This window comes from Mauremys mutica, chromosome 8 (assembly GCF_020497125.1).
Source record: "Mauremys mutica isolate MM-2020 ecotype Southern chromosome 8, ASM2049712v1, whole genome shotgun sequence".
NCBI classification, from domain to species: Eukaryota; Metazoa; Chordata; order Testudines; family Geoemydidae; genus Mauremys; species Mauremys mutica.
The window spans coordinates 31,041,630-31,068,391 of NC_059079.1; the positions used below are offsets into that span (position 1 = coordinate 31,041,630).

Below are 26,762 nucleotides of genomic sequence, written 5' to 3' on the forward strand. Positions count from 1 at the left end.
CTGGGAGATGCAGAGGATAGCAATAACTTAGAACATTAGTTATTATTAGTATTAATAGTTATGGAGTGCGAATAAAGTTGATGGGAGTTAGTTAGTGCTTTTGAGCCACACGGAAGTGGGTTTCTCATAAATATCATAAAAACTACATTGCAGCAGCACTGAAGGGGTATCACTTCCAAAGTGCTATGTAAGGTTTTATAGCCACCTCACTCCTAATGGGCCGGATCCTCAGCTCATGAAAATCAGCAGCGTTCTATTTACTTTAATGGTGTAGCACCGATTTACACCAGCTGAGAATATGGTCCAGTGACTCTAATGGGACTCATGTGGCTAAAGCCTTCACAATACAATTTAATGATATATAAAATGAACTGACAAGCCAAGAAATTCAGAATTAAGGCTGCTATTCCATCCATATTTCACCCCATGGTGCATAAGCGCATTGCTGTAGTGGTCTCGATATCATACAAGCTGAACACTGAAATAAAGTCAAGTCCTTACTCAGGAAAACCTCCCATTGACACCGGGGAGACCCCTACTGATTTCAAAAAATGTTTGTATGAGTTAGGAATGTAGGACAGGGCCTAGTAATTGGCCTGATACCATAATTTATTGACTTTTGCCAATTTAAATCGGATCCCAGATTATAGTTCTCAACCTGCAATGGCTCCCGTTTGGGTCATGGGCTGTGTCTGAAATTAGATGAGGATTTGAACTGCAAAGTTTGGATCTGGATGCAAATTTCCCTAAATGTGATGGTGCTGATGGTAAATAGGAGACTAGGGAATTTACATCACTTCAAAATCCTTTTTAAGTATCTAAACCTATAGGGCCAGGTCCTTAGCTAGCATAAATTGATGTAGCTCCTCTGACATCAGTGGAGTTACACAGATTTACACCAGTTGAGAATCTGGCCTATTATGATCTACAGTCTCCACTTAATAATTTAACAGTTCTAATACTACTAAGGTGAGGTATTAACAGGGCCGGCTCCAGGGGTTTTGCTGCCCAAAGCAGCAATAAAAAAAAAAAAGCCATGATTGCGATCTGCGGCAATTCAGCGGGAGGTCCTTCGTTCCAACCGGGAGTGAGGGACCCTCCGCCAAATTGTCGCCGAATAGCTGGACATGCTGCTCCTCTCCGAAGTGGCCGCCCCAAGCACCTTCTTGCTAAGCTGGTGCCTGGAGCCGGCCCTGGATATTAGGGTCCAACTGAAATCACATTAAAGGTGGTGAAAAGGCTGTCACTGAACTGGGCCCCAAAGGTGAGAAAATTATTAGTATGTGTACGGAGGGAAAAATTTGGGTCTCAAATGGAAAATCACCTTGTGATGGGGTGGACTAGGCCCAAAGGTCCCCTGCTGGAGGCCTCAGGGTTCTGTCACGTCCAGCCCAGGAAAGGCGTGATGGAGAGGTCCTCCAAGTAGCCTAGAGTGGTTGCAAGGAAGCAACCAATCAGAGGGGCTGCTGGAACGGCCAATTGAGGGCCAGGAGGACCATATACAAGGAGCTGCAGAACAGAGCAGCAGTTAGTTTCTGCTTGGAGCAGGAGAAGAAAGGACTGTGTACCTGGCTGGAAGAGATGCAGGGCCACAGACAGCTCAGTGAGTGCAGGGACTCGGGGAGCGAGAGGCTCCTAGCTGTCTGCTAGGTCTGAGCCAAAACCAATTTGCTAGCAGGGACCAGAGGAGCAATGAAGAAGCTCCTGGCTGGCTGCTGAGACTGAGTAGGGACTGAGTCCAGGGAGGGATGCAGGAAAATAGCGTCTTCAGGGAGGAAGCCCTGGGGATATGGTGCCATATCAGGGCTAGGACTACTTAAAGACTGAGCCCAGGGAGGGCTATAGACACCACCTGAGGGGTACTGAGATGGGTCCAGGTGGATGGTATACCCTGGAAGGGGTATGTTTTGGTTCACATGCAGATAGTGTGTGTGACTTGGCAGGAGGGCTGAGTTGCTGGGGGAAAAAAACTGCCTGAGAACCTCTGAAAGGGATCACCAGAACTAAAAGGACACAGACACATCCAACCAGACTGGCTGCTTGAAAAGGTGGGTGCCAACTCCATTGCGTACCTTTAATACTATTGTTACTTTGCTCTTTGCATTTAAATTCCTTTTGTGCTCAGTGAAATTCAGACACAGATGAGAATTGTATCTTTATCTTTCCTTTGTGGCATCTCTATTTCAATATTCCTAACCCAGCTACAATATATCCCACCAGCCCCCTGCTGTGCATCTGTCCTTCAAACCTTAAGTACCTGTCCTCCCAAGCTCTACACTGAGCCAAAATGAGTTTTGTGCATGTAAATTCTATTATCTGCATGAACAAAAAATAGAATCTAATGCCTGCACATGCAGATGACCGTGCTCAAAACAGTCTATATGTCTGTGTGCAAAATTGTTCATGCACAAACAGAAGCTCTATAAAGGGTCCTTTGTCCCTCAAAGTTAAGGTAGGGGAGAAGAAGTTCCCAGGGCTTGGAGTAGGTACAATTTTCTTGTAGGTTTGATTTCTAGACAACTTTAATTTCTGAAAAAAACCTGCGGCGGTTGGGTCACTCTTGCATTTGGATTCTTCAGGAGTTCCTCGGCCTTAGTTAAAACAGGAGCATATTTGCAGTCTGAACAGTAGAATGTACAGAAAGAGAAACCCCACCTTACTAGTATAGAATATCCACAGTATCTGAAAGACAATGGCAGCATATCACGTCATAGAGGCTTGCAAGAAAATTTACCACTTATCCACCCAAACTGACACTCCAAGGGCCATTAATGTACCTCAAAGTGCCAACACAGATTTATAAAAATACAGCCTTAGTGTGTACATAGGTAGGGTAAGATTTTTTTTCTTTTAAAACACAACATTTTAATCTTAATCCAGCCAAAAAATAGCTAAAATGAGGTAACAGAATTTGTCTTTTACAAAGCCAGAAACATTCTTGCAGGCCTGAGAACTTCTTATATACCAGGTTTCAGCCTGAGGTTGAATTAACAGCCATTACAAAACCTCTCATGAAGAGGGTTTAAAATGGAAGCACTTATGTACCCTTCATTAGAAAAGCATGACTGGGTGGGTATCCTGGATATTTTATATTAATATTAGAATATATATATTTATTAGTATGCTCTTTCACATGTATAACTAAGAACTGAATTTAGATCAGTATCTGCGTGTGTTGTACATATTTTATACGCACACATACTATATTGACTCCTCTATCACATATTGCATGAATCAATCCCTTAACAGTTTATGATTTATGCAGCTTGCCAGTAGAGAAGTAGGCCATGCCAGCCTTGAAAGCACTTTAGCTTGGTTGTTTTTAGTCATGAAGGACATGTTGTCCTGTAATTATTCTGTCATTTCTTAAAAGGTGAAATCCTTAACAGGTTCGTGCTTTATATGTTGCTGTGTGTATGTGTGAGTTTCTGTCTGAACAGGTCTTACAGAGCTGGAATCATCATTCCAAGTTACTTTACAAGGAACTACATAGAACTGGACAGCTCAAAATGTGTTAAATATCCTTGGAGTTTACGTGGATTATTTTAGGGGAAGCTGGGGCGGAGCAGCACAGGGCAGAGTCAAGGAAATCATGAATACATTCCAATTACAGGCCTGATTCACAAAATACACAACTGCATAAAAGCGTCACTTTCTGTTTTGATCCTGTCAGTAATGTAATGTAATGTGTTTCCCTGTACCATTTAACAGGGGCAGTATCCGCAAAATGTGCAACTTTAAACAATTATGCAAATTTTAAAGTAATGCATTGAGAGAGAAACTACAGGGAGATTCTGGCATTAATCAGTGATTCCAGGCTCCGCTTGCAACAGTTCAGTAAAATATGGGCTAACCTTAGTGCTAGTGGCTGAGAGGCAAGGCTTTTCTTCTGCCTCAAATTAACTGGAGTTTTAGCTTATTCAAGAAAAATGTAAATGCTATGGGAATACAAAGCTCCTTTTTCTGTACAAAAATCTGCCATCCATTTTAAAGGACTAGCGCTGTGAAACATCACAGGATATTTCTTAGATAAGTCAGAATGAATATTTAGTGAGTTTTAACATCAACTCCTAGAATGATACACAAATCACATGAATTATGGAAGTATTATAAGAGATACTTTTTACAAGTCCTGCTGTGCCCAAGTATTGCCCGTATATCAGATAAGTGTATGAAGCTAATACCCACATACCCAATGTACTACTGTATGGTGAACTGGTTTGGATGAATAGCACAATTTGGTTCAAAACTAAAACAGGACAAAACTTTAACCTTTGATATTTAAAAAAGTGTAGTAACATTTTTTAAATAAAGATGGGCCAGAAAGAAAATGTGGGATCAGAGCACTCCAAATTTTAGGAAAGACCAGACATTGATCCCAACTTTGTGGCTCAGGTCCATTTCTATTGGTTAAAAATATTTTGTGTAACAACTCGCTTTTTTACTGCTAAGTGGGGAAGGAAGCACAACTACTTAGTGCAAGCAGAGTCAGTCGCCTCATGAATTGACCAAAAATTCCACCCACCCACCCCAATGGGTCGGGGAACATGAAGGGGATGCAGAGCATGGACCATCTGGAGTCTAAACTAGGCATGGGAATCCGGCCTTGCAGATGCTGAAGGTCTAGCTAATTGCCTGCTTGGGGGACAGAAGAATTTTTTTCTGCCATAAAGCCAAGTGGCAGAGGCCTGGGAAGACTTCTCACCTTCTTTGCAGCACATTTGAGCCACAGTAGGTTAAGCAGAAATGTGCTTAATACCTAAGTTACTTGGTTGCGATGTTAATTTGTCACAACTTGCAGCCAGTTTCCAGTGCAGTTAAAAAGATAAAATTTGCTGAGGCAAAAGGCCAGTGATTTTGCTGATGGGCTCATGGGAAAGACTGAGATCTTGTGGCCCTCGCAGGGTGAGGTCCCCACACTTCTGCATCCTCTGTTTCCCTTGGAGAAAGCCTGGAAGGGTAGGACTCTTGAGTGAGCTGAGTTGAGCCACCCAGAGTTACGGATGATATGGTAGGAGCCCTATAAACCCCACATTGGAACCACCTAATGCCTGGTATAGGAGAGTATGGGGGATGGGTGCGTAGTACCTGTTCCCTGAGTTTAAGTTTACTAAAAGTTGCGGCCTGTTACATGAATGGATTTTATGCATCTGTCAGTCCTCATTTTGCCGCCATGTTCGGATCAATGAAGAAATGCTGCATTTCTCACCAGAAAGCCTGATCCTGAAGATTTCTAGCCCATTCTCCAGACTAACGGGGTTGAGATAAGCATCCAAAAGTTTGGATATTATCTGAACTGACCTCCGAATCTTTTGAGCTTTCCCAGTCTCTGGCTTCAATACATAAGCACAATGAGCCCTTAACCAGAGAGTGTCAGCTGTTCACTTTGAATTTCCCAGCTTTAGTTGGTTTAGGTCAGACCATCAATGTCACTTAAACAATGTTTTGGTGTTATATTTTAATTTTAAAAGGATTATCAGGAAAATCTACCCTTTCTGTTAATTCTCTTTGAAAACTGGCAAGAGTTTTAGAAGGCTCTGCTAATATCCTCACCAGGACTGATAAAATACCTACAATAAAATATGTAATACAGATGAAATTTACAAAAAAAATTGGTGGAGGCAGGAAAAATAAAGATTTTCAATCTAAACTACAACTGCCATGATAAATTACTTGGAATGCAGTGCAATGTGATGAAATACCATAAGTTATGGTGAAATTTTCTGTGTGTCAGTCCGTTCTATGTAGTTTATTGATAAGACAGCCATTTATTTTTCTTTTTATGGGGTTAACAATTACATACCATCGACAATTTTGACTGCTATTAGCTGTTTACAACACTTGCAGCAAAAAAATAAAATAAAATCCTTTTGCAGTAAGTAGTATTCTACCCAAGAAAGACTTCATAGATCTATCGATAAAATGACACTTCTTCAGCTACTCCTTACTAACATATGCATGGCATTACTAAGCTAGGGCAGCAAGTCATTTTGCTAATATTACATGTGGAAGTCACTGTGGAAACAAAGATTGAGATGGGATGTAACAAATGCATCGCTTCATACTCACAGGTCTTCAAACATAAAAATCTGGCAGAGCTCAAGAAACAAAACAGGAGGTAAGACAGCTCTCATATGCTGCTGCTCTTAATGCTCTTAAAGTATGTTGGCTAATTAGGTAATTCAGTTAGTCCAAACTGGGTGTGAGGTTTTGTTTTAAGCCCTGGTATGGAATGTGCTGTTGTGTGTGTCTCTAATTTACTATGCTATTGTGAGGTCTAAAGCAAGGGTCTCTGCACCAGATAACATACCTAACTGCACAAAATGACCAGCTACATTCCAGTGGAACCCCTTTGAAAGCTATGTCAAAATCTCTGCAGTCTCAGGGAGGAAAGTAACTCATTCCCTTTGTATTAGTCACCCAGCCAGAGATTAATCCTAACGAGCTTTTTTTCTACAGGCTTGGCTGGCACACCCAGGATTTGCATTACATACCTATGATTTCTCAACATTTAGTCCAAAGTGTGTACATTTAAAGACAGACTGCTATCATCTTCCAGAAACTATTAACTACAACTTTACCGTAATAAGTTACTGAGTTAAAAAATGAGGCCAGCCAAGGGGTGGTTTCTGGGACTTGGTAAGAAGCTGACACACAACTAAGTACGTTAAAAACGCGTGCACACGCATACAAACACACAGGAAACTGGTATGTGTCAAAGAAAGGGCAGCATGCTGAAAAAATGGATAGTACTCTTTTTTTCCCCTTATTTCGTCTTCCTTCCATTATCTTCCCTGTTACTGATTTCAAGCAAGCACTAGCATCCATTTGATGTCACTAGATTGTTTGCAGACCCTATGACAGAATTTCTAGCTTCCTCCCAGCTGCATCCTGCCCTATCAATATGGAAACAGCCTTCTGCCTACCTCCACCCACCTCCATGAGCAAAGACTGAGTGTCAATTCATACAGAAACCAACCCTACAACTTTAATTACTGTAATTGTTTTTATTTGCTTTGCATTACCAAAGAGACTTAATCCCAAATTCTAGGTGCCCATGCAATTTTTATCAAATAATCATACTAAGTTTTAATGGACCGATATTCACTAAACTCCCAAACCACCATAACTAAAATCTCCCCCTTCAAAACAGTTCTACTTCAGTTGGCCCGCCTCATCAGAAAAAGCCAGGGAAATAAATAGGCCATGCATTGAGCCCATAAGGTCAATAAGTCTGGACTCTCCTGATCCCAGGGGCCGGAGAGTCATTTCCAGATTCAAGGACAGTTCTCTGATAATGCCCTATCACAAATCTTCCTGCAGCATATGCATCTAGGTTCTTCCATAGTGCCTGTCACTACAGTGTCTGAGTGCCTTCCACAAGTAAAAGGGCTAACATTAATATGTCTCACCCTTCTCTGCTGACAGGAAGTAGGCTTGGTTTTAGGTTTTGGTAGACATCTAAGTATGAAAGTGAGGGTGCTTCTACAGAAAAGCATAGCTGAAAAGATGGGTTTTACATTTAGCTCTGTAGGACGACCTTTGCTGAGGACTTTTGCCTGATAATGACCCGTTACAAGCCCTATCCCAGTTAAATTGGTAGCTTGGTGCACCTCAGCTGATTTCAATTGTTGTGAAATTACATATGGAGAGGCAGTCAGTACCAAAGCTGCTTACAGTGTAAGGTTAAAAACAACACTTTACACTTCCTCTACAAACAAAATGGAAGCCAATACAGATCACAGTGTAATGTGCTCAATGCAGGACACAACGTGAACGCAGGCAGCCCTGTTGCGCACTAACTGATATTTGTGAGTAATCTTAGGGTGTAGCCCAGTAATGAGTGTAAAATGAGCACATGATGACACAATATACAGCACAGCCCCAATTAACAATAAGTAAAGTAGAAGGCTGTTATGTTTCATTGTGACAGATCACTGCTGTCACTCCCTAAAGGATTGATCTTACAGTCTATATAGAGTTCTGTCTGCCTTAACCATGTTTAAGGTACTTATCTTGGTATACAAGTGCCCTCATCTGTTCTCCCTGAATGTAGGAGTGGGCCATAAGTTACTCACCATGGTAGGAACATAGAGAGAAGACAACAGGAAATTCTCCCAGGGGTAAGGCCAGCACTTGGGAACCAGGCTGCCGCACCACTGGGGCAGGGTTGCCAGTTTTGGTTGGACTTATTCCTGGAGGAATTATCACATGACAATCTTTAGTTAAAGATTAATCTTTAATTCCTGGAGTCTCCAGGACAATCCTGGAGGGCTGGTAACCCCAGGGGGCAGGGAGTAGAGATGGTCCTAGATTATGATACCAGTGGTGAAGAGCACGTGTAAGAAGCACAAAGGTTGAACAGCAGCCCACTTTCCTTGCCTACACAAGCTAAGGGAGAAACAGCCTATTTCCCTGAGAGTCAAATTACACCAGCAGCAGCTTCATGGGTTCATCACTGGAGCAAGGGGTAAGAGAAGTCCAGCCAGGGCCACAGCCTGCTCTCCCCAAACCCCACCAAGGGCATGGACACCAGCAGAGAGCAGGAAATCCCCCAAGGCACCTCTTCCTCCTACTTTTACAGCCTCTGGCCACAAAAGGCACGGCTGGAAACTGACACTGACTGGTTACTGCTGGACACCTATGACCATCTCCCTATGGGGGAGGGCTAAAAAGACACCACCAGTTCCACATGAAGCCAGTCAGAGTCCCTCTTCTGCCACTTCCTGTGGACAAGCTTGGACTGAGAGACATTGCCAGCTGTCTCTGTTCTTGCAGGCTTCACTTTAAAACAAAAAAACTCACCACCACAACTTTTCTGCTATGCCATTTAGCAATGGGTGAGACTGCAAATGTGTATCTGTGCAGTAATAATGCAGTTAGTTATAAATGTGGAGGAAACTATGGGGGTATAAGGAAGTAGCATGTTTCCACCAATGACATTTTGCTAGGATCCTATGTTTAACATGCACAGATAGCTAAAACAAAAAAATTGTAAGCATCAGTAATAAATTTAAGACCAACTGGGATCAAGATAAGTACAGTAACATATGATACACATAAGTCTGGAACAGAGGTGCGGTATGAGAGGCAGTTTTTGGGGTGTGGGTATAAGTATATAGAGTACATCAAAAATGCCAGTTAGATCTAGCTACCTAACTTATGTCCTTTCATATCCAGATGCCAGTAATAAAACAAGAAACAAATCTTTAGAATACCTTCTACTTTTTAAATCAGTTTTCTTCCAAATCAAGTTCACGTTGCTGTACATACATACATTTCTGTAGGACTGTAAAAAAAATTATAGTGGTGACCACTGGTGCCATTTTAGGGCTCCGTTCTCCCCAACATGAGAATAACCTACAAAGGGGAAGAAGAAACTTGCCAAGTTTCTTAAGAATTCTTCCATTTGTGCAGTGTTTGAAAGACAAAGATCTAACCCCCAGGACTTGCAGATATCATGGGACCCACAAGAATCTCAGTATGTACCAGAGATACAGGGCCATCTACATGGAGGACCTCTGCACTGGATCCAATAGTTCTTATCTTTTTTCTGAATACCTACAGTGGATCCACACTGCAAGCAACGCATCAACCTCAGCTACCTGTGGGACCTGCTAAAAGAGGTGTTCCATATTATCAAGTGACAAGGTAGAGTGGGTTAGCTTCCAGGGTTTTTACCAATAGATTTGGGAGGTAGAATCCAGAGGAGCCTAGCCCCTGTCCTGCACTTTCCAACTGCAGAAAGAGAGAGAATCCTGTAGATCCACCACTGAGATGCTGCTGCAGTGTTGGTTGGAACTGAAGATTGTATCTCCAAAGGCACTTCCTTATCCTGAAGATCCCAGGGGAATATGATGCCAATAGGGGGGTCTAAGATTTCCATATAATGAAATAAAATACAATATTTTATTTCAGTACAATACAGGAGATGCATAATCACTGGAAAACTGATAAGTATATTTTATTCATGTTAAGGTTACTCAATTATCTTCTAATGCCTTGGATCACCACTTGAATCACTTTCTGTATAGAATCATTCCTTAGCGCCTTCCCTCAAACACTTTGAACAGACTTCTTGTGGCAGGTGGGTGTTTAGGATCTTTCCCTACTTATTACAAAGGACACATCAGATGCCCTTATTACTCCTCTCGTTTCCCTTTCTCCTTAAAAAAAAAAAAAAGAAGAAGAGAGAGAGGCTGAAAAAGGAAAAACAGCCCAGCCATCAGAAACTGCACTGGAAGTGCCAGTCAGGTCTAAACCACTGAAGAAATAAAAAAGCAGGAGCAGTACATTTTGAAGTCTATCTGCCCAAATGCCATTTTTATCTCATTTCACTGGCAGCTGAGCTGTTTTGATCTTCCAATGTATTTTTTTAATAGAAACTGAGAGTATTAAACACTCTGGAACCACTCTTCCCTCTCTTTAAGTGAATTTACTGTTGAGCTGGCGACCCTGTAGAATGAATCCTCTGTTATCCATGGAACAGGTACAGTATGTGCTGCCTCTGGGTAAGCTTCCCCAAACTGTCCCCAGGGGTCGCCAAGAGCAGGTCCGATGAAAAAAAAAATTTCGGGCCCCCAGCAAGGGCGGACCATCTAAACAGGGCTGACGAAACCGGGGAAGCCAGGCCCCAGGCTTCCGGACCACAGGGCCCCGGTAATTTGTACCGGCTTCCCCCCTCCCCCCCGCTTCGTCGGCCCTAACTGTCCCAGAAATGTGCCTAAAAGCCTGTGTGTGACAATTTCTTGTGGAGAGAGGATAGTTCGGTTTCTGTCAGTTCAGTACAGTAGGCATTGGACTGACACTACCAACTCATTTAATATAGGCCACCAAACCAAACAGCCATCAGATGGGGGGGAAATAAGAAACTTTGCTTACTAACAAAAGCGGGCTGAATTTGGTATAGTGACTTTTTTTTAAAAACCACCAGTCTTGAGTTGTCGAGTTCCCCTGATTTAATTTTAACAGAAAATGAAAGTTCAAAATGGCCCATTTGCTAGAGAAGCAAAGCGCAGCCACTGCGTCACAAGTAACAGGACTTCAAAGCAGCACCAGCTATGAAAGCAAGAAATGACACTTACAGGATTTTGGCAGCTTCTTTAGGCAAAAACCTGTAGCATCTGAAACAGGTTAAAAATTGCACCAAAATAAGTTTCATTCCCCCCTCCCCCATTTTCCTTTTCCTGCCTGCTTTTCATAACAAGATTAGTTTGCTACAGACCAAACTTTCATTTAAAAATATTTTTAAATTGACAATGTTCACTTTATAATCACAATAAAATGATTTTGGGTACACATGACTGGCCTTAAATCATGCTCCTACAGCGGGTGTGCGCTTTGTCTCCAGACTTGTGCTTAATGAACACATGGAGGCATGCTCTAGTGGCCAGTAATGCACACCCTGTAGTATCTTATTGCTTAAAAAGCAAGTAATGCAGCAGCAGCATACAAAGTTACATATATTGCCATTGTAAAAGGGTTGAATATGAGCTGATAATAGATATTGGTGACAGTCATGGTAGAGTGGATAAATCACTGCATAAATCATTCGTAGTGCAATACAGTTACAGTAATAATACTGTACATATGGTAAGGGGCCCAACGGGGGAAAAACATTCTTCCACACCCAGCTTAGTCATTTAAGAGCTCTGTTTTAAATACTTGTCCTTTCAGTTATTAAAATAGCATAATGCATAAGTGTACTAACTTTCACCCTTTAGAAACCTGCCTCTGACTAAGGATTTATTTTGTTGGCCCCTCTCTCCTCTCTTGCCTGGAATATACAACATGAATCAACGTGGTAAAGCAGGTGCTTTTGGAAGTTTGCTTTTAGAGGGGCTCAAGAAGTCAGTTTGCAGATTCAGCTCCTTGACTGCTGGAGGCTAGAAAGACAGCCTGGCTATGGGGATAGCATTCTTCTCATGCTCTGGCAGAGAAAGCCCTTGAATGTGATTCTCTGAGCATCCCTAATGGTTACCCTCAAAGCAGAGCAGGCAGCCTTCAGAGACTGCCTAATCTGTACTCTACCGCTACAGGGAATTCTAAAGGAAGAGAAGACAAGAACTAAGAAGGAGATAGTCAAGGTAAATGAGTGGAAGGAAGAGGGTGAATAAAAACACCTCTATTTTTGATGGACTGCCCTCCACACACCCGACTGTTGTCATGCAGAAGACAATCCATGTGGCTACATTTCATTTGTTGCATCACAAGATATATGGCCAAAGTTTTCAAAAATGGGAATCTAAAGTTAAAGGGATGAGACTGCCTTCCAAGGGACCCCTCACAAGACCTCGTATGCTTAGGGGACATACCAAGGTCAGGGCTGGAGACAGGAAAGGTGTGTCAAGGGCAGGGATGAAGCACGTAGCACTGTGGAGATTCTGGGCAGCACTGTGTCCCATAATCAGGCACTCTGAGCTGTCTAAATTATTCCAGAAGCTGTGCAGCAGCCTAGAATTGGGAGGGCATAAAGGTGGTTTAAAGATGCCATAGCTCCTTCTCCCCTAGATAACTGGTTTTGTGCTGTGCCTCTTAGTGTGTGTCTACACCATAAGATTCTTATGGAAGCGTGCAGTGTACATACATGCATAGCCCCCCTAGCACAGGTATAAATAGCAGTGTAGACAGGGAGGCATGGATTAAGCCAGTGAAGATACATTTGAAAGCTGTGGAGTAAATACCCTATATGCTCTCTATTGGACCAAGCCCAGGCCCCCCCTCTACATTGCTATTTTGAGCAGTGTAGGGTCACACTGCCTCCCACTGCTGGAGCCTTGCCACGCTGCAGGAAAACACTCCAGCAGTGGGGAAAGGGTCTGGCAGCCCTTCCCCACTGCAGGGAAAGACTCTAGCAGTGAAGAAAAGGCTGTAACCTTCTGCTGCTGGAACCCTTCCCCACTTCAGGGAAAGACTTCGGCAGAAAAAGAAAAGTCTCCAGGAGTTGGGAAGGGTTCTGGTGGCAGCGGAGGCAGGAGGTGGAAAAAGGCTGAACCTTTTCCCTGTTGCCTCCCCCCTGACAGAGACTTTCCTCGCCACAGTGAAAGGCTCTGGCAGCGGGGAGCAGCGAAGCCTTTCCCTACTTGTCTCCCCTCTATCAGAGCCTTTCACTGATATGAGTAGCTACACTCCATAGTGTGTACACAGTATGTTTTTCATTCTAGCATGTAGCTACACATCACTTTTGGCAGCATTAAGTGTGTGTATAATGTAGATATAATCTTAAAGGAGCAGCTCAGAGTTTCACCCAAGTGAATACATAGAGGCAACTAAAATAAGCTGCCATTTTTTTCAAATGTGATCAGTACCCAATAGCTCTAAGTCAGGAATTCACCACTTGTGAATAAAGCTGGTTGAAATTTTCTGAACAATTTTTTGTTGCTGTTCAAAAGTACCTTATTTTTAAAACATGAAAAACATTTTTCATAAAAAATTGTCAGTGTTATCAAAATGGTTATGATTTTCCATAGTGAAACATTTTGATAAATGTCTCAGTAACATTTTTAATTAAAAAATTCCCCGGAGACCATTTCAGATCTTCTTTTTGTTTTCAAAAATCTTGGGTCCATTTTGAACACTTCAGCATGAAAACAAATGTGAAATTTCAAAGTTTTTCATGAAAATGTCCATTTTTCAACCAGCTCTACTCATTGTGAGTAAAGCAACTACCCCAAACTCATTCCAATAATATCTTTATACCACATGTATTTCTTGTATCTTTTGTAAAAGGTTCTGCAAATATAAACCAACTTAACATGCATAAAACACCTTTAAAATGTTAGATCCAGTCCATGTTCATGACATTTATAATATTTACTTTGACATGATGCATTTATAAATTTAAATATTAAACTATAAAGAAAATAACTGTCCATACATAATTAACTTCAAAAATGCCTGATTCAAGTTTTTCTGCAGACCTCCCTCAATGATTCTGTCTGCACTACAATGCAAGAAACCTGAACTTAATTCTCTGGTTAATCTGACTTCTCAGAGGAAGATGGCACCATAGGATATGTGCTGAGGCTGTGGGAGAAGGGAGCATGTGGTCCAAGGATCACTGTGGAACAAACTAGAAACTGTTGGTAAGCTGTGAAGCAAGTCACAACCAGTTTTTTGGGCCAAAGTAAGGTTGGTGCAACATGATACTGAGGAAGGAGGAGGAGGATTGTTAAGGACCATTAACAAAAGTGAATCACTTCATAACATATTTTCATAAATTGGTGGATTTTTTTAAGTACAAAAGATAACATGATCCAACTCAAGAGGATTCAATTTTTTGAAGAGTAATTGTCCACCTAGGACTTCAGAGCTGCACTCTCAGAACATCATGGTGACAGCCAGAATACAACTCAAAGCCTTCTGCTCCAAAAAGTGCAGACCCCATCCACGTGAGCAAAGGGAGAATCTTCTTTAGCTAATATCTGTATAGAGAGTGTATACAGTTGAGCTCTACTGATTCTGCAGAGGGGGCAATGCTCTATATAATCAGTCTATTAATTACTAAAACATTCTGAAGTGTTTTCATCGATATGGAAACACAAATAAATGGGAAAAGTAGAGCTATTTGCAAATCCAGTGAAGTACAGAAATCTTCCTTGGATTGAGAGACAAGAGGAATAGAACAATCACTCTAAATAAATGGAAAGAATTATATATGATTTAATATTTATCTACATACTGGGTACATTTATGAGTGTGTTCACTTCTCAGGGCCTGCCTCTGAAAATAAAGAAAGCCTTCCTGCCCCCCTTCCCCCCCCCCCGAAAAAAAAAGAAAGAGAGAGAGAAAAGGTTTCTTTTTGACAGAAATACTGTTCAGAGTGATTGATTTAAAAGTGCTGAACTCATATTCAGAGTCTGAAATCCAGGAACCACCAGCTGGGCTGGGATTCAAAATTACAAGGATGGAGTGAGTTTTTGAGTTGTGATGCATTAAGCACTGGAGGCAATTGCTTTTCTCACCTATCCCACAAGGGAAGGAGGAAGGGAAACATTTAAGAATTAAGAAAAGAAATCTTAGGACTATTGAGTTACTGCATCTAGTACTGCTAGAGGCAGAATCACGGTTTGCATTAGAAGAGAACTTCACTGAAGAATTTAAATAAATCTTTCTTTAACAGTGAGTCATTTGAAAAAGGAGTCGGGGAAGACACAATAAATAAGATAGAGCTGTGTGTATTAATCAGTTAAAAAAAAGGCTATGTTCAAGTGTCTGAAGTTACTCCTCATAGTAGGGTCCAAAAGAGGTCCCTGTTGCAGCTGAATATCAGCATTTCCACTGAGTTGAGGGAGGGATATTGTGGAGCAGGCACTCAGGGAGACTCTCTACATACTGTATGTTATCAAGGTCACCTTCTTTTAATGTCGTAAGTGAATAGAGTTTTTAAATCCAGTTTACTTATGGCTACTTACATAAAAATGGCCATACTGGGTCAGACCAAAGGTCCATCCAGCCCAGTATTCTGTCTACCGACAGTGGCCAATACCAGGTGCCCCAGAAGGAGTGAATGTCTCTCCTGCCATCCATCACCACCCTCTGACGAACAGAGGCTAGGGACACCATTCCTTACCCATCCTGGCTAATAGCCATTAATGGACTTAACCTCCATGAATTTATCCAGTTCTCTTTTAAACCGTTATAGTCCTAGCCTTCTCCTCAGGCAAGGAGTTCCACAAGTTGACTGTGCGCTGTGTGAAGAACTTCCTTTTATTTGTTTTAAACCTGCTGCCCATTCATTTCATTTGGCGGCCTCTAGTTCTTATATTATGGGAACAAGTAAATAACTTTTTCTTATTCACTTTCTCCACATTACTCATGATTTTATATACCTCTAACATATCCCCCCTTAGTCTCCTCTTTTCCAAGCTGAAAAGTCCTAGCCTCTTTAATCTCTCCTCATATGGGACCCATTCCAAACCCCTAATCATTTTAGTTGCCCTTCTCTGAACCTTTTCTAATGCCAGTATATCTTTTTTGAGATGAGGAGACCACATCTGTATGCAGTATTCAAGATGTGGGCGTCCCATGGATTTATATAAGGGCAATAAGATATTCTCTGTCTTATTCTCTATCCTCTTTTTAATGATTCCTATCATTCTGTTTGCTTTTTTGACTGCAGCTGCACACTGTGTGGATGTCTTCAGAGAACTCCAATATGACTCCAACATCTTTTTCCTGATTAGTTGTAGCTACATTAGCCTCCATCATATTGTATGTATAGTTAGGGTTATTTTTCCCAATGTGCATTACTTTACATTTATCCACATTAAATTTCATTTGCCATTTTGTTGCGCAATCACTTACTTTTGTGAGATCTTTTTGAAGTTCTTCACAGTCTGCTTTGGTCTTAACTATCTTGAGCAGTTTAGTATCATCTGCAAATTTTGCCACCTCGCTTTCTACCCCTTTCTCCAGATCATTTATGAATAAGTTGAATAGGATTGGTCCTAGGACTGACCCTTGGGGAATACCACTAGTTACCCCTCTCCATTCTGAAAATTTACCATTTATTCCTACCCTTTGTTCCCTGTCTTTTAACCAGTTCTCAATCCATGAAAGGATCTTCCCTCTTATCCCATGACAACTTAATTTACATAAGAGCCTTTGGTGAGAGACCCCGTCAAAGACTTTCTGGAAATCTAAGTACAGTATGTCCACTGGATCCCCCTTGTCCACATGTTTGTTGACCCCTTCAAAGAACTCTAATAGATTAGTAAGACATGATTTCCCTTTACAGAAACCATGTTGATTTTTGCCCAACAATTTATGTTCTTCTATGTGTCTGACAATTTTATTCTTTACGATTGTTTCAACTAATTTGCCCGGTACTGATGTTAGACTTACTGGTCTGTAATTGCCGGGATCACCTCTAGAGCCCTTTTTAAATATTGGCGTTACATTAGCTATCTTCCAGTCATTGGGTACAGAAGCCGATTTAAAGGACAGGTTACAAACCATAGTTAGTAGTTCCGCAATTTCACATTTGAGTCCTTTCAGAACTTTTGGGCGAATGCCATCTGGTCGCGGTGACTTGTTAATGTTAAGTTTATCAATTAATTCCAAAACCTCCTCTAGTGACACTTCAATCTGTGACAATTCCTCAGATTTGTCACCTACAAAACCGGCTCAGGTTTTGGAATCGCCCTAACATCCTCAGGCCATGAAGACTGAAGCAAAGAATTAATTTAGTTTCTCCACAATGACTTTATTGTCTTTAAGTGCTCCTTTTGTATCTCGATCGTCCAGGGGCCCCACTGGTTGTTTAGCAGGCTTTCTGCTTGTGATGTACTTAAAAACATTTTATTACCTTTTGAGTTTTTGGCTAGCTGTTCTTCAAACTCTTTTTTGGCTTTTCTTATTACATTTTTACACTTAATTTGGTAATGTTTATGTTCCTTTCTATTTACCTCACTAGGATTTGACTTCCACTTAAGCTCTCTGTTTACTTTTGCCATTTCTCTGAGATTGGACAAGGAAAAACAACACCAGTTTCACTTTTGTTTGTAGTCAGTGTCACTTTCAGAAACTCAGCGCTGCAGAGCTTGAAGTTCTAGCAAGAGACTGCTTAAAAGCAGCTCATTTCAGTGCAACTAAAATCCACAAACAGTTCCATCTGCTTAAGGTTTTATAAAAGCTTTCATAGCACACTTACGTTTTAGGTAAAATTTTAAGTTTACAGTGTCTCGTTATTCAATAGATTTACACAAGATGAATTTCGCCCATCCTGTTAGCTGAACCATTGGATTAATTTGCAAATTATGAAATTGAATAGAAAGTTACATCAGTATTCTTCCTATTTTTTATAATTGTGTTTATATTTTCCTTACATGCTTTTTTTCCCCATTGCAATGTTAAAGGGATAATGAAGTCTTGTTTGTATATTTAAAAAAAATAAAAGAAAAATAAGTTATAATGTATTACTTGAATAATTGTCTCAAAGGCTTATTTTTCCCATCTCTTTCTTGTAAGTTGCAGAGCACTGCCAATTCCAGAGCACACTTTCTATCAAGTCATGGATTGTAAACCCTGAACAAAGAATAATCAGCAAAGTACTGTACTGTGTAACCTGTACAATATTCATAAAATACATTAATGAACAAATAAATATTCCCTGATGGATGAGCCAACTAGCAAATATCCCACATTCTTCCCCACCCCTATTTCCACAGCTGCCATCTAACACTACTCCCACAAGTACAGCTGCCAAAAGACCTTGGGCCTCATTCTCCACTTTCTGTAGCCATTTACACTTGTGCAAAGTGAGTGTAATATGCATACAAAATGTTACTTTTCAGATCTGGAGATATTTTATATACACTTTGGGTGTAAATATCCACAGTGGTCAGTTGACTAAGAAACATCTGCTTTTTCTGTGATCCTTTTCACTGTGTATCCTTTCCACCTGCTTTGATGATCTGCATAATATTTCCTAATGACCCTTTTTCTAATATTTATAGCATTCAGAAGCTCCGGGTGGGCACAATTAATTTTCCAGGAATGCTGTAGAGTTTTGGTACATCTCCTAGAGGTAGCTGTCCCTTCTTTGATACCTGTTCCTAAAGTCTTCTATCAGAGTTCCTCAGATTTCCTAATGAAATGCATACCACACATTCTGCGGTTATCAGAATGTTGTCAATCTCATTTCTCATGGTGTATGTAAGGCAGTTTACTTGGTGCTCATTATTCTTATTGACAATTCCAGATGCCACAAAAACTGCTCAAAACAACCTATCCATTTTAGCCATGACAATTTATCATCAACAAAGTATTTCGGGCAGATATCGTCAATATCAGCCTCTCAGCTCTAGAAAAGTAACATCTGAGCTTTTACAAGCTCTTTCTATTAGTTTTTCCCCCCACACCTCTTTTCTGCCCTTCCTCCGTATGTGAACATGATCCTGTCCCATTCTGTTTCATTGAGATCTGGACCCTCTCATTGTTTCCACAGGGGCTGAAACTAAATTGCCATCAGGGAATATGGTAGCCATTTAGTTGCCAAGACGAGGAGGCCAGGTAGACGACACGAGAATGTGGAAGTAGTGGGAATGAGACTGTGGGTGCAGAAAGGAAGGGGATATTTAGGAAGGAGGAGAGAAAACGGAGTCTGGAATGTGGGGAGCAGGAAGCGGCTTCCGGGAGGCAGGTTGAGAAGATAGAGGGAAAGTGGCATGGTAGAGAAGGAGAATGTGATGGGGAGCAAGAGGAGAAGTGCAAGAGAATGAAAAGCACAAGTGAATACAGGCCAGAGGTATGTAGTGGACTGTGGAGGGAGTATGTGAGAGGGCAGCTGCCTATCTTGTGTAGATAGCAAGAAGGATAGGTTGGCAGGTCCCCATACCCATGAGGTAGGAAAGGATATGAGCAGTCCGCACCAAGTAGCGAACAGCCTTTCTGAGCGTATAATCAGGGTTGAACTTAAGAGTCCAAAATGATTGAACACAAATTGAAGAGAATTAGGCCAAAAAAAATATTGTTTTTTCTAATCTCTATTTTTAAACCAATTTCACTATTATTATTATTATTTTTAGTTCTGGACACGTGGGCTCAGCAATATGGCACCACATATTCTGTGTCCACTTCAGCCTGGTGGCACGGGTTACAGAGCACCCTGAAGTTGATTTAATTTGTGCACTGCTGACCCTAAGGGTCTTTTCCAGAAACTAGAACTAGCCAAAGCACCTGGGCACTCCAGTCTCTCTCAGTCACACCCTCTACTTGCCCACTCTGCTGGAGTGAACACTGGCTCTACACATCCAGAATTTCCTTTATGACAGACCAATTCTGGATCTGTTGGCATTACAAACCCTTTGCTGTTTAGATTGTAAATTCTGGGAGCCAAGGCCAAGCCTATATTCTGTCCACACTGCATACTCCTCTGTCTGTATAGCACTAAACACAGCACCAGTGGTTGGCAAAAAGGTAAATAATAATACACCTCTACCCCAATATAACGCTGTCCACGCATTATATCTGAACTCTTGTTATATCGGGTCACGTTATATTGGGGTAGAGGTATATACTGCTTTCCAGAGGGGTACTTCTGGGTTTTTGTTCATCTCATTTAGCTACTCGGTCTCGCTGCTTGTGTCCTCCTCACCAACACAGCATCTGAAATAGCCAACCTACCCAGTTAGGGAGTCCTGACATTTGCCTGATTTAAGGACAAAAGTAACACCATATAATCTCAATGCAGCACTGTTAGCTGTTGTGTGTTAATGGTCATCTGTAGGTTCAATCCCACAGTCCTAACTCCTATTTAAACTTCCATTTGCTTCACTGGCAGTTTGGCCTGAGTTAGGACTGTAGGATCAGGCCTTTGTGGAGAAAATTAACACAATTTCCGAAGCATGTAAGTAGTATCTGCCAACAAGTAAAATGGCATTTAAAAAAAGAAGGGGAAAAAAAGTGCTCTTGGAACAATGACCAATTGATCCTTGAAGGAGGATAGGTAGGTTTTTATTCACATGGTAAACTTCGTTCACTTTTTACTCCATTTGTCTCCCACCTGTAGCATTTCACCTCTGTATAAAAGCATGATTTGCAGCTTTCATCCATAATGTTTAATTTAGTGCTAACAACTGAGGTATCTAGAACAAAGGTGCCGCCAACTGTTCTGTTCTTTCCTCTCGTGTCCCGTCACCACTCTGCCAAGATCGCTCTTGGATGGCAACATAATCCTACTCAATTTTATCTGCATTTTTTAAATTGTGTGTATATACCAGGTTAGTATTTCCTATTTTGATGGCAATAGGATCCTCAAAGCTGTTATTTTTAAGAGCCAAGCAAAAGTTTTATTAATATTGATTGGTATCTATTACCTGCCTAACTTGTCTCTGGAGTGCTGACTCATGTCCAGTGACCTCAAACAGCGGTTACAGATAATAATAATTATAGCAATACATACATTGTGGGCTAAATTCCATGCTATGCAACCGCACTAGAGTCAATGGGGTTGCATGAGGTGTAAGTAGCTGCAATACCTGGTCCTATGTCTTTGCTTTTGCCCTTCTTTTTAAGTGTACACATGTTGAATTTGCCTTCGTTGATGTTGTGTGAATTTTTTTAAAATTTAAAAATAGTAGTCAAGGCAAATTTTAAAAGATATGGGCCAGGTTTTCAGCCAGTGTAAATCAGCATAGCTCAGTTACACCCATTTATAACTGCTGAAAATCTGAACACTAATCTACCATAGCTACAAATTCTGCTGTATTTTTTAACTCTAGAAGATCAAAAAATGGAGCTCTGCTTGTTTATTTATATAGGTTTCCTCCCAGCCTACCTTTCATTTTTTGGACAATGCCACTTCCAACAACCAAGGAGTACTCTAAGAAGTCAAGGACCTAGAACCCCTCATTCTTTTGTGGATCCTAACCTTGGGTAATTTTCCATAACAGCCCAAGTTCTCCTTGGAGGCCAAAAACACACACATCCAGCGGGTACCAAAAATGCACAACTTCTTTCTTATAACTTTTATCTTGCAGAATATGGGCTTGTGACACGCTCACAGTACCTTGTATCCAGACACAGCACTGTCTCTTGTGGGACAGACCCAAAACATCAGACATTTGCTAAAGCTATGACCTAATAATAAATTCCTATTCAATACTGAATAAGCACTTCAGACAAACACATTTTCATAACCATCCCTTTCTCCAAGATCCTGTTTTTGGTAACAATATTAAAGGAGAAAAACAATAAACTTGAAACAACAGGCACTGAAGTTGTAAAGTTTCATTCTATTTCCTGTAGAAGCAGCAAAGAATCCTGTGGCACCTTATAGACTAACAGATGTTTTGCAGCATGAGCTTTCGTGGGTGAATACCCACTTCTTCGGATGCAAGCAGTGGCTTCTATTCTATTTCCTATTTCCCTGCCCTCTTCTCCTCCCCTGATATAAATACAGACTATGGTAGATACAGTCAGGTATTCCTTAGCTTAATAATGAAGAACATAGTTACCTGCATGGATAATAGAGGTTGACGCAGGATAGATTTTTAAAGATTCATAACTATTGTCCATTGTCTAGTTCTTTCACTGTTTGAAAAATGTCTTTTGTTAAAGCCTTTTTCCCCCCACATATGTTCCAGCAAAATTGGTCTGACGTTCTTCTCCTTATTGTGTTTTCTTCCAGATTCTACCATAGCAGTCTGGGCACAAGTCCAACATTTATAAATGAAAACTTCTTCATGCAGCACAGCGTCAGCATCACATATCAGCAACTAAAATACTATCCCTCTGTCCTGAATCCAGACTTTAGAATACACCATGACAACAAGCTGCTTCTTTCAATTTAGCAATACAGCAGAAGTTTGTTTGTGTAGGAAGTGGAAGCATCTCCGACCAATGAGCTTTCACTGTGGGCGTGGCCCCAGGCAGAGAAGAGTCTCAGTTGGAAACAGGAACTGAAAGTACGTTTAGTTAAGTCTGCTTTCCCTCTAACCAATCTAGCTGTCTAAGTAAATGCCTGACCTTGTGGTATAAGGTTCAGTCATAGACTTATGTGGCAGTTTGATAAGACACAGTAGACTAATTTATTGGCTATAAAAAAATGTAAAGGAAGTTTTAGTAGGATTAATATGCTTTCCTGAATTTTTTTTATAAACATCTGAAAGACATTTCAGTGTATCACAAACAAGAGGAAATCCAAAGCACGTGACTTCTAAGAAAATGATGCAACTATAAGTCTGTGCCAAAATTTACAGTAATTTTATTTATTTATTTATTGAAGGGGAATGGCTGGACGAAGAGGCAATAATGAGTGAACTACAAGTACAGAATTATGTTAAATTGGAGAACTGTTACTTCATAAAAATACTGTAATTACTTCAGGCAGAATTTTTTTTAGACATTACACATGAGCGAAACCTCTCAAATTTATTTTCCAAAATTAATTGGTTTCCTGGTAAATGTCTTTCTGGAATGAACAACTAATTATAAAAATCCAGACAGAAATAGAAGGCTACAAGTTAGAAAGAGGCAGCAAGTTTCTTTACGATGACTTTAGATAAAAGAAAAAGGGACTTAGCACTGCTAGGTATTCAGTCCTTCTGCCTCCTAGTTCATATTGTTAGGAGGACACAGCCTAACATGGCAGCCTTAAAATAAAAAGCCAGCAGCTTGACACACTTCTCTATTAAACTTCTTGAGTGCTCCATTGTCTTTAAAAAAAAGTACATTTTATTGATTTAAAAGAACAAAAAAAACCTTCACACAAATGTCCCAACACAGTTACAAGAAAGCCAACATGTTACGAAGCTCAACATAAATAAAGTGGTGCATGTGGGAAATGTTTACAACCAGACCCAAAAATCATAGAAAACTTTAAACTGGTCTTATGTTCACTCCAAGGAAAGGTGGACATTTAAATACAATGCTGAATTTACAAAACTCCCTGAACTTTGGGTATTTAAGATTTTGGTTCAGCCCATGAGAGGTAGGGAACAGCCATAAAGTTTTCATCTGGGCTTAGATCCAAGTTCGCCAAAATGTTGTGGGTATTTGAATCCAGAATTATAGTTCAGGCCCAAATCTAAGTTTGCTGATCTTTTGAGTGACGCTGCACTGATATAGAGTGTGCTGTCGTTTTCTTTCCCTTCCTAACTTTTTATAGCACGAAGAGAGAGAACAGGTTTGATTGTTTCCAGATTGCTAAATTACAAGAAAGTGGTGATTACTAAACTGGGCTGAGAGACAAAGCATTTGAACAGTGAGCGCTGAAACCAAAGTCCATCGATCTTAATCATGAACTCAGGCTTTCAGCAATCAGCTACTTAGGGCTGTAGAGGGGGGCTGTTCCCTCTTTCTCTTCATACAAGAATGAGCAGCTCTCCATTCTATGAGGGGCTGTGGCTGTATATGGAGCAGAGCCTTACAGCCATGCCTCCTTGTTCCCGAGCTTTTGCTGCTAGGGGGCCTGGCTTTATCTTGCAGAAATCCACTATTGTTCTTCGCAAGTGTCTTCTGGCTCCCCTTATTTCTCATCTCAATTTCTCTTCTCTTTGATTTAAACACAGTGCAGTGTGGGTAGGTAGATCGGAGTCCTTTGCTCACTGCATCGTTCTGGACAATTTTCATGGCATATTGTGGGATTACATATTCTCACCCTAGGGAATTGTGGGAGCAGGTTTCAAACACCCATCATCCCTTTCACAGTCTCCCAAAAGTCATCTGGTGCCCATGCTCTTCCCAAACTGCTCTCTAGCAGCATGGGTGAGGGCCAGAGGTGCACAGGAAAGCAGATCCTGTTATAATGGTAAGGCCATAGCTACCTGCAGAGATGTTGAGAAAAGGCAGAACAAGAGCCACACCTGGCACTCCAGGACATTGGGCATCTGCAGCATACTGTGCCTTCCATCTAGCAATGAAGGTCAGGGAAAGAAGAAGCCCTGTTCCCCCAGAACAGATGAAAAGCTGACAGGCCAATTTAGAGAAGCTCAAGAGGAGCAATTATTATTGCACAAGTTGGTTGGCAGTCTTCTGATGGACATGAACTAGGGAATATTTTCAAATTTCCATACTCACACCATAAGCTTTTTAAGGGCTAATCTGTAAACTCTAAAAATATTGTACAGTTGCACTCAGGATCTGAAATACTATTTGTCACCCTCTTATCAAAAATATTGTGTCTTTAAAACAGGCCACAGCTGTGCGAAACACCAAAGGCATGTATATTCCAGAGCAATAATTCTGTGTACTGCTTTTATGCAAAGCTTCCACTGTACAGTTTAAATGACCATTCATAAGCAAAAACCAAAATAGAGAAACCCCAAAGCCTTCTAGCTTGTCAATAAATATTGGAACAAGCCTGAATGAAAGGCAAAAATGCTGCTGTGGTATAGATACCTGCTTTTTCATTTATCATTTTTAAGAGAGACATTTAGTTTTCTGGTGTGAAAAGTCTCATTAAAATAGATGATTGCAATCAAACCGAGTATAGTAGGCATTATATTTAAAGCTCAGTTTGGGGTGTTTATGGAAGAAGAGTGGTGGTACTCTCCAAAGCTCTATCTACAAGCCAAGCTGTACCTATTTGAGATGCCAGAATGAGAGGCCGCTCACAACAGACTCTGCAAATGTTCGGAATATGATCGTGCACTCTCTGCTGACTCCTTGGGTTTGACTTCCCTTCAGTAGAGTTCCTATGCATCATTGGGGAGGACAAACAAAGGCACAGACCCAATAGGAATGTCCCTGAAACCCTGAATCCCAGAGGCCTGGGATGCCATTAGAATCATAGTTTTCATTTTTTTAAAATTAAGTTTCTAACCCTCATAGTTGTGGAAGAGAGTTTGAAAAGGTGACACTGTGGTAACCCAAGTGCTGTTGGCTACCTAAGCCTCCAGCAGAGGAGAAGCAGCAGCCACAAGAGCCAGAAAGGAATTGCTTGAGCCACACCACCACCTGAACAGACCTGGTTTTCACTAATCTGCAGGTGGTGTCTGGTGGGATGTAGGGTTTGCAGGCTTTCCTGGGATTGGCTCCCCCCTTGTTGGGGCTCAGATACATTCTAGGGCACTTCCTGCTGCCTTTTCACACACACGCACAAACGTGGGAAGCATTTGGGAGGGTCGTGGAGGAAAGTGAACAAAAAATGTGGCAAGCAGCCTTTCTCCAAAATTCCTTCCACTTGTAGCACCAAATGGAGTATTGATCACACCAAACTGTGCAGATCTGTGATCCTCTTCTTTCCTTCCTTATAGGAGTTAGTAGTAGTGAAATAATTACAAAGGATGACATTTAAATCATCATCTTCGGACATTTGAGCTAAAACCAAATAGAAATTAAGGGTGCAGATCTCCCCACTCAGAGCCACCGTGTCAGGCTCTCTACAGATTCAGGCATGAATTACTGCATTGGGTACAGTTGGGTACATGTTGTCAAGATTTTTTTCTCTTAACCATAAGAGCTAAAGCCTTGCTTTTTAAAATAAAACAACAGTGAGATTCTGAATGGTAAATTCCTGAGAACCAGGAGTCGCAGAGTGTCATTTAAAGTGTGGGTGGCCCATGGGTTTGCTCCCCGACTTTCCCTCCACCTGCAGGCTGTCACTTCTGGCCCACGGGCTCCTGCACTCACCCCGTCCAAATCTGAGTTAGTAGTGTTGCAACCTGGTGCTCCATATTACAGTACCACTCACCTTTGGCCTGGCCAAACATGGCAGGCCCATGACCCAGGTCAACCGCCCTGGTTCCAGGGCCTATGTTGAGAACACCCTAAAAAACAAACAAACAAACAAACAAAAAGGCGTGCCAGGTCACTGACCCATCTCAGTTCAAGCCCTGGCTACATATGGTCATACTATGTGGAATGATACTGCATAATGAGACTCAGCAGTTACTAGTGAAACACTGTATGAATATAATTCTGGGAGTAGCTGGAGCACTTTGTTCTCTGCTTCAGAGGCTTTTTTTTAATATATATATAAACGTGCTTAGATTAAGCGTTGTGGGCAGGGAATGTCTTCTACTTTATGCTTGCATAACACCCAGCACAATGAAGCCCTGATTCGGACTGAGGCCTCTAGTACTACCATAATAAACAATAAACTAATGAAATAAAATAAAAATGCAAATATTTTAATATAATTCCATAGGGGTTGTTAAATTAATTGCTGTTAATAAATTATGACAAAGTTTAGCCTTTATTTTAATGACTCATTCATGAACCAATCCTTACTTCTGAGAATATATTTTGCTGTTTGTATTTGACCATTAGGCTGTGATCCTGCCAACATTTATGCAAGTGATACTTCTGCAGGTGCC

The 26,762-nt window shown here is 41.1% G+C and overlaps 1 protein-coding gene and 1 long non-coding RNA gene across 2 annotated transcripts in view; one reads left to right on the forward strand and one right to left on the reverse strand.

The window, feature by feature from the left end:
• The window catches only part of LOC123375306, a 187,512-nt gene extending 165,358 nt beyond the window's left edge, over positions 1-22,154 (reverse strand). The window contains exon 1 of the mRNA XM_045026068.1: positions 21,960-22,154. Within this exon, the coding sequence (XP_044882003.1) occupies positions 21,960-22,020 (61 nt within the window). The 5' untranslated portion in view covers positions 22,021-22,154. The remainder of the gene's footprint in view (positions 1-21,959) is intronic.
• Positions 1,804-26,762, forward strand: LOC123375308. Its single transcript, XR_006581391.1, has 3 exons — positions 1,804-2,048; positions 22,133-22,409; positions 26,716-26,762. It is a non-coding gene; the product is annotated as an uncharacterized LOC123375308 (long non-coding RNA).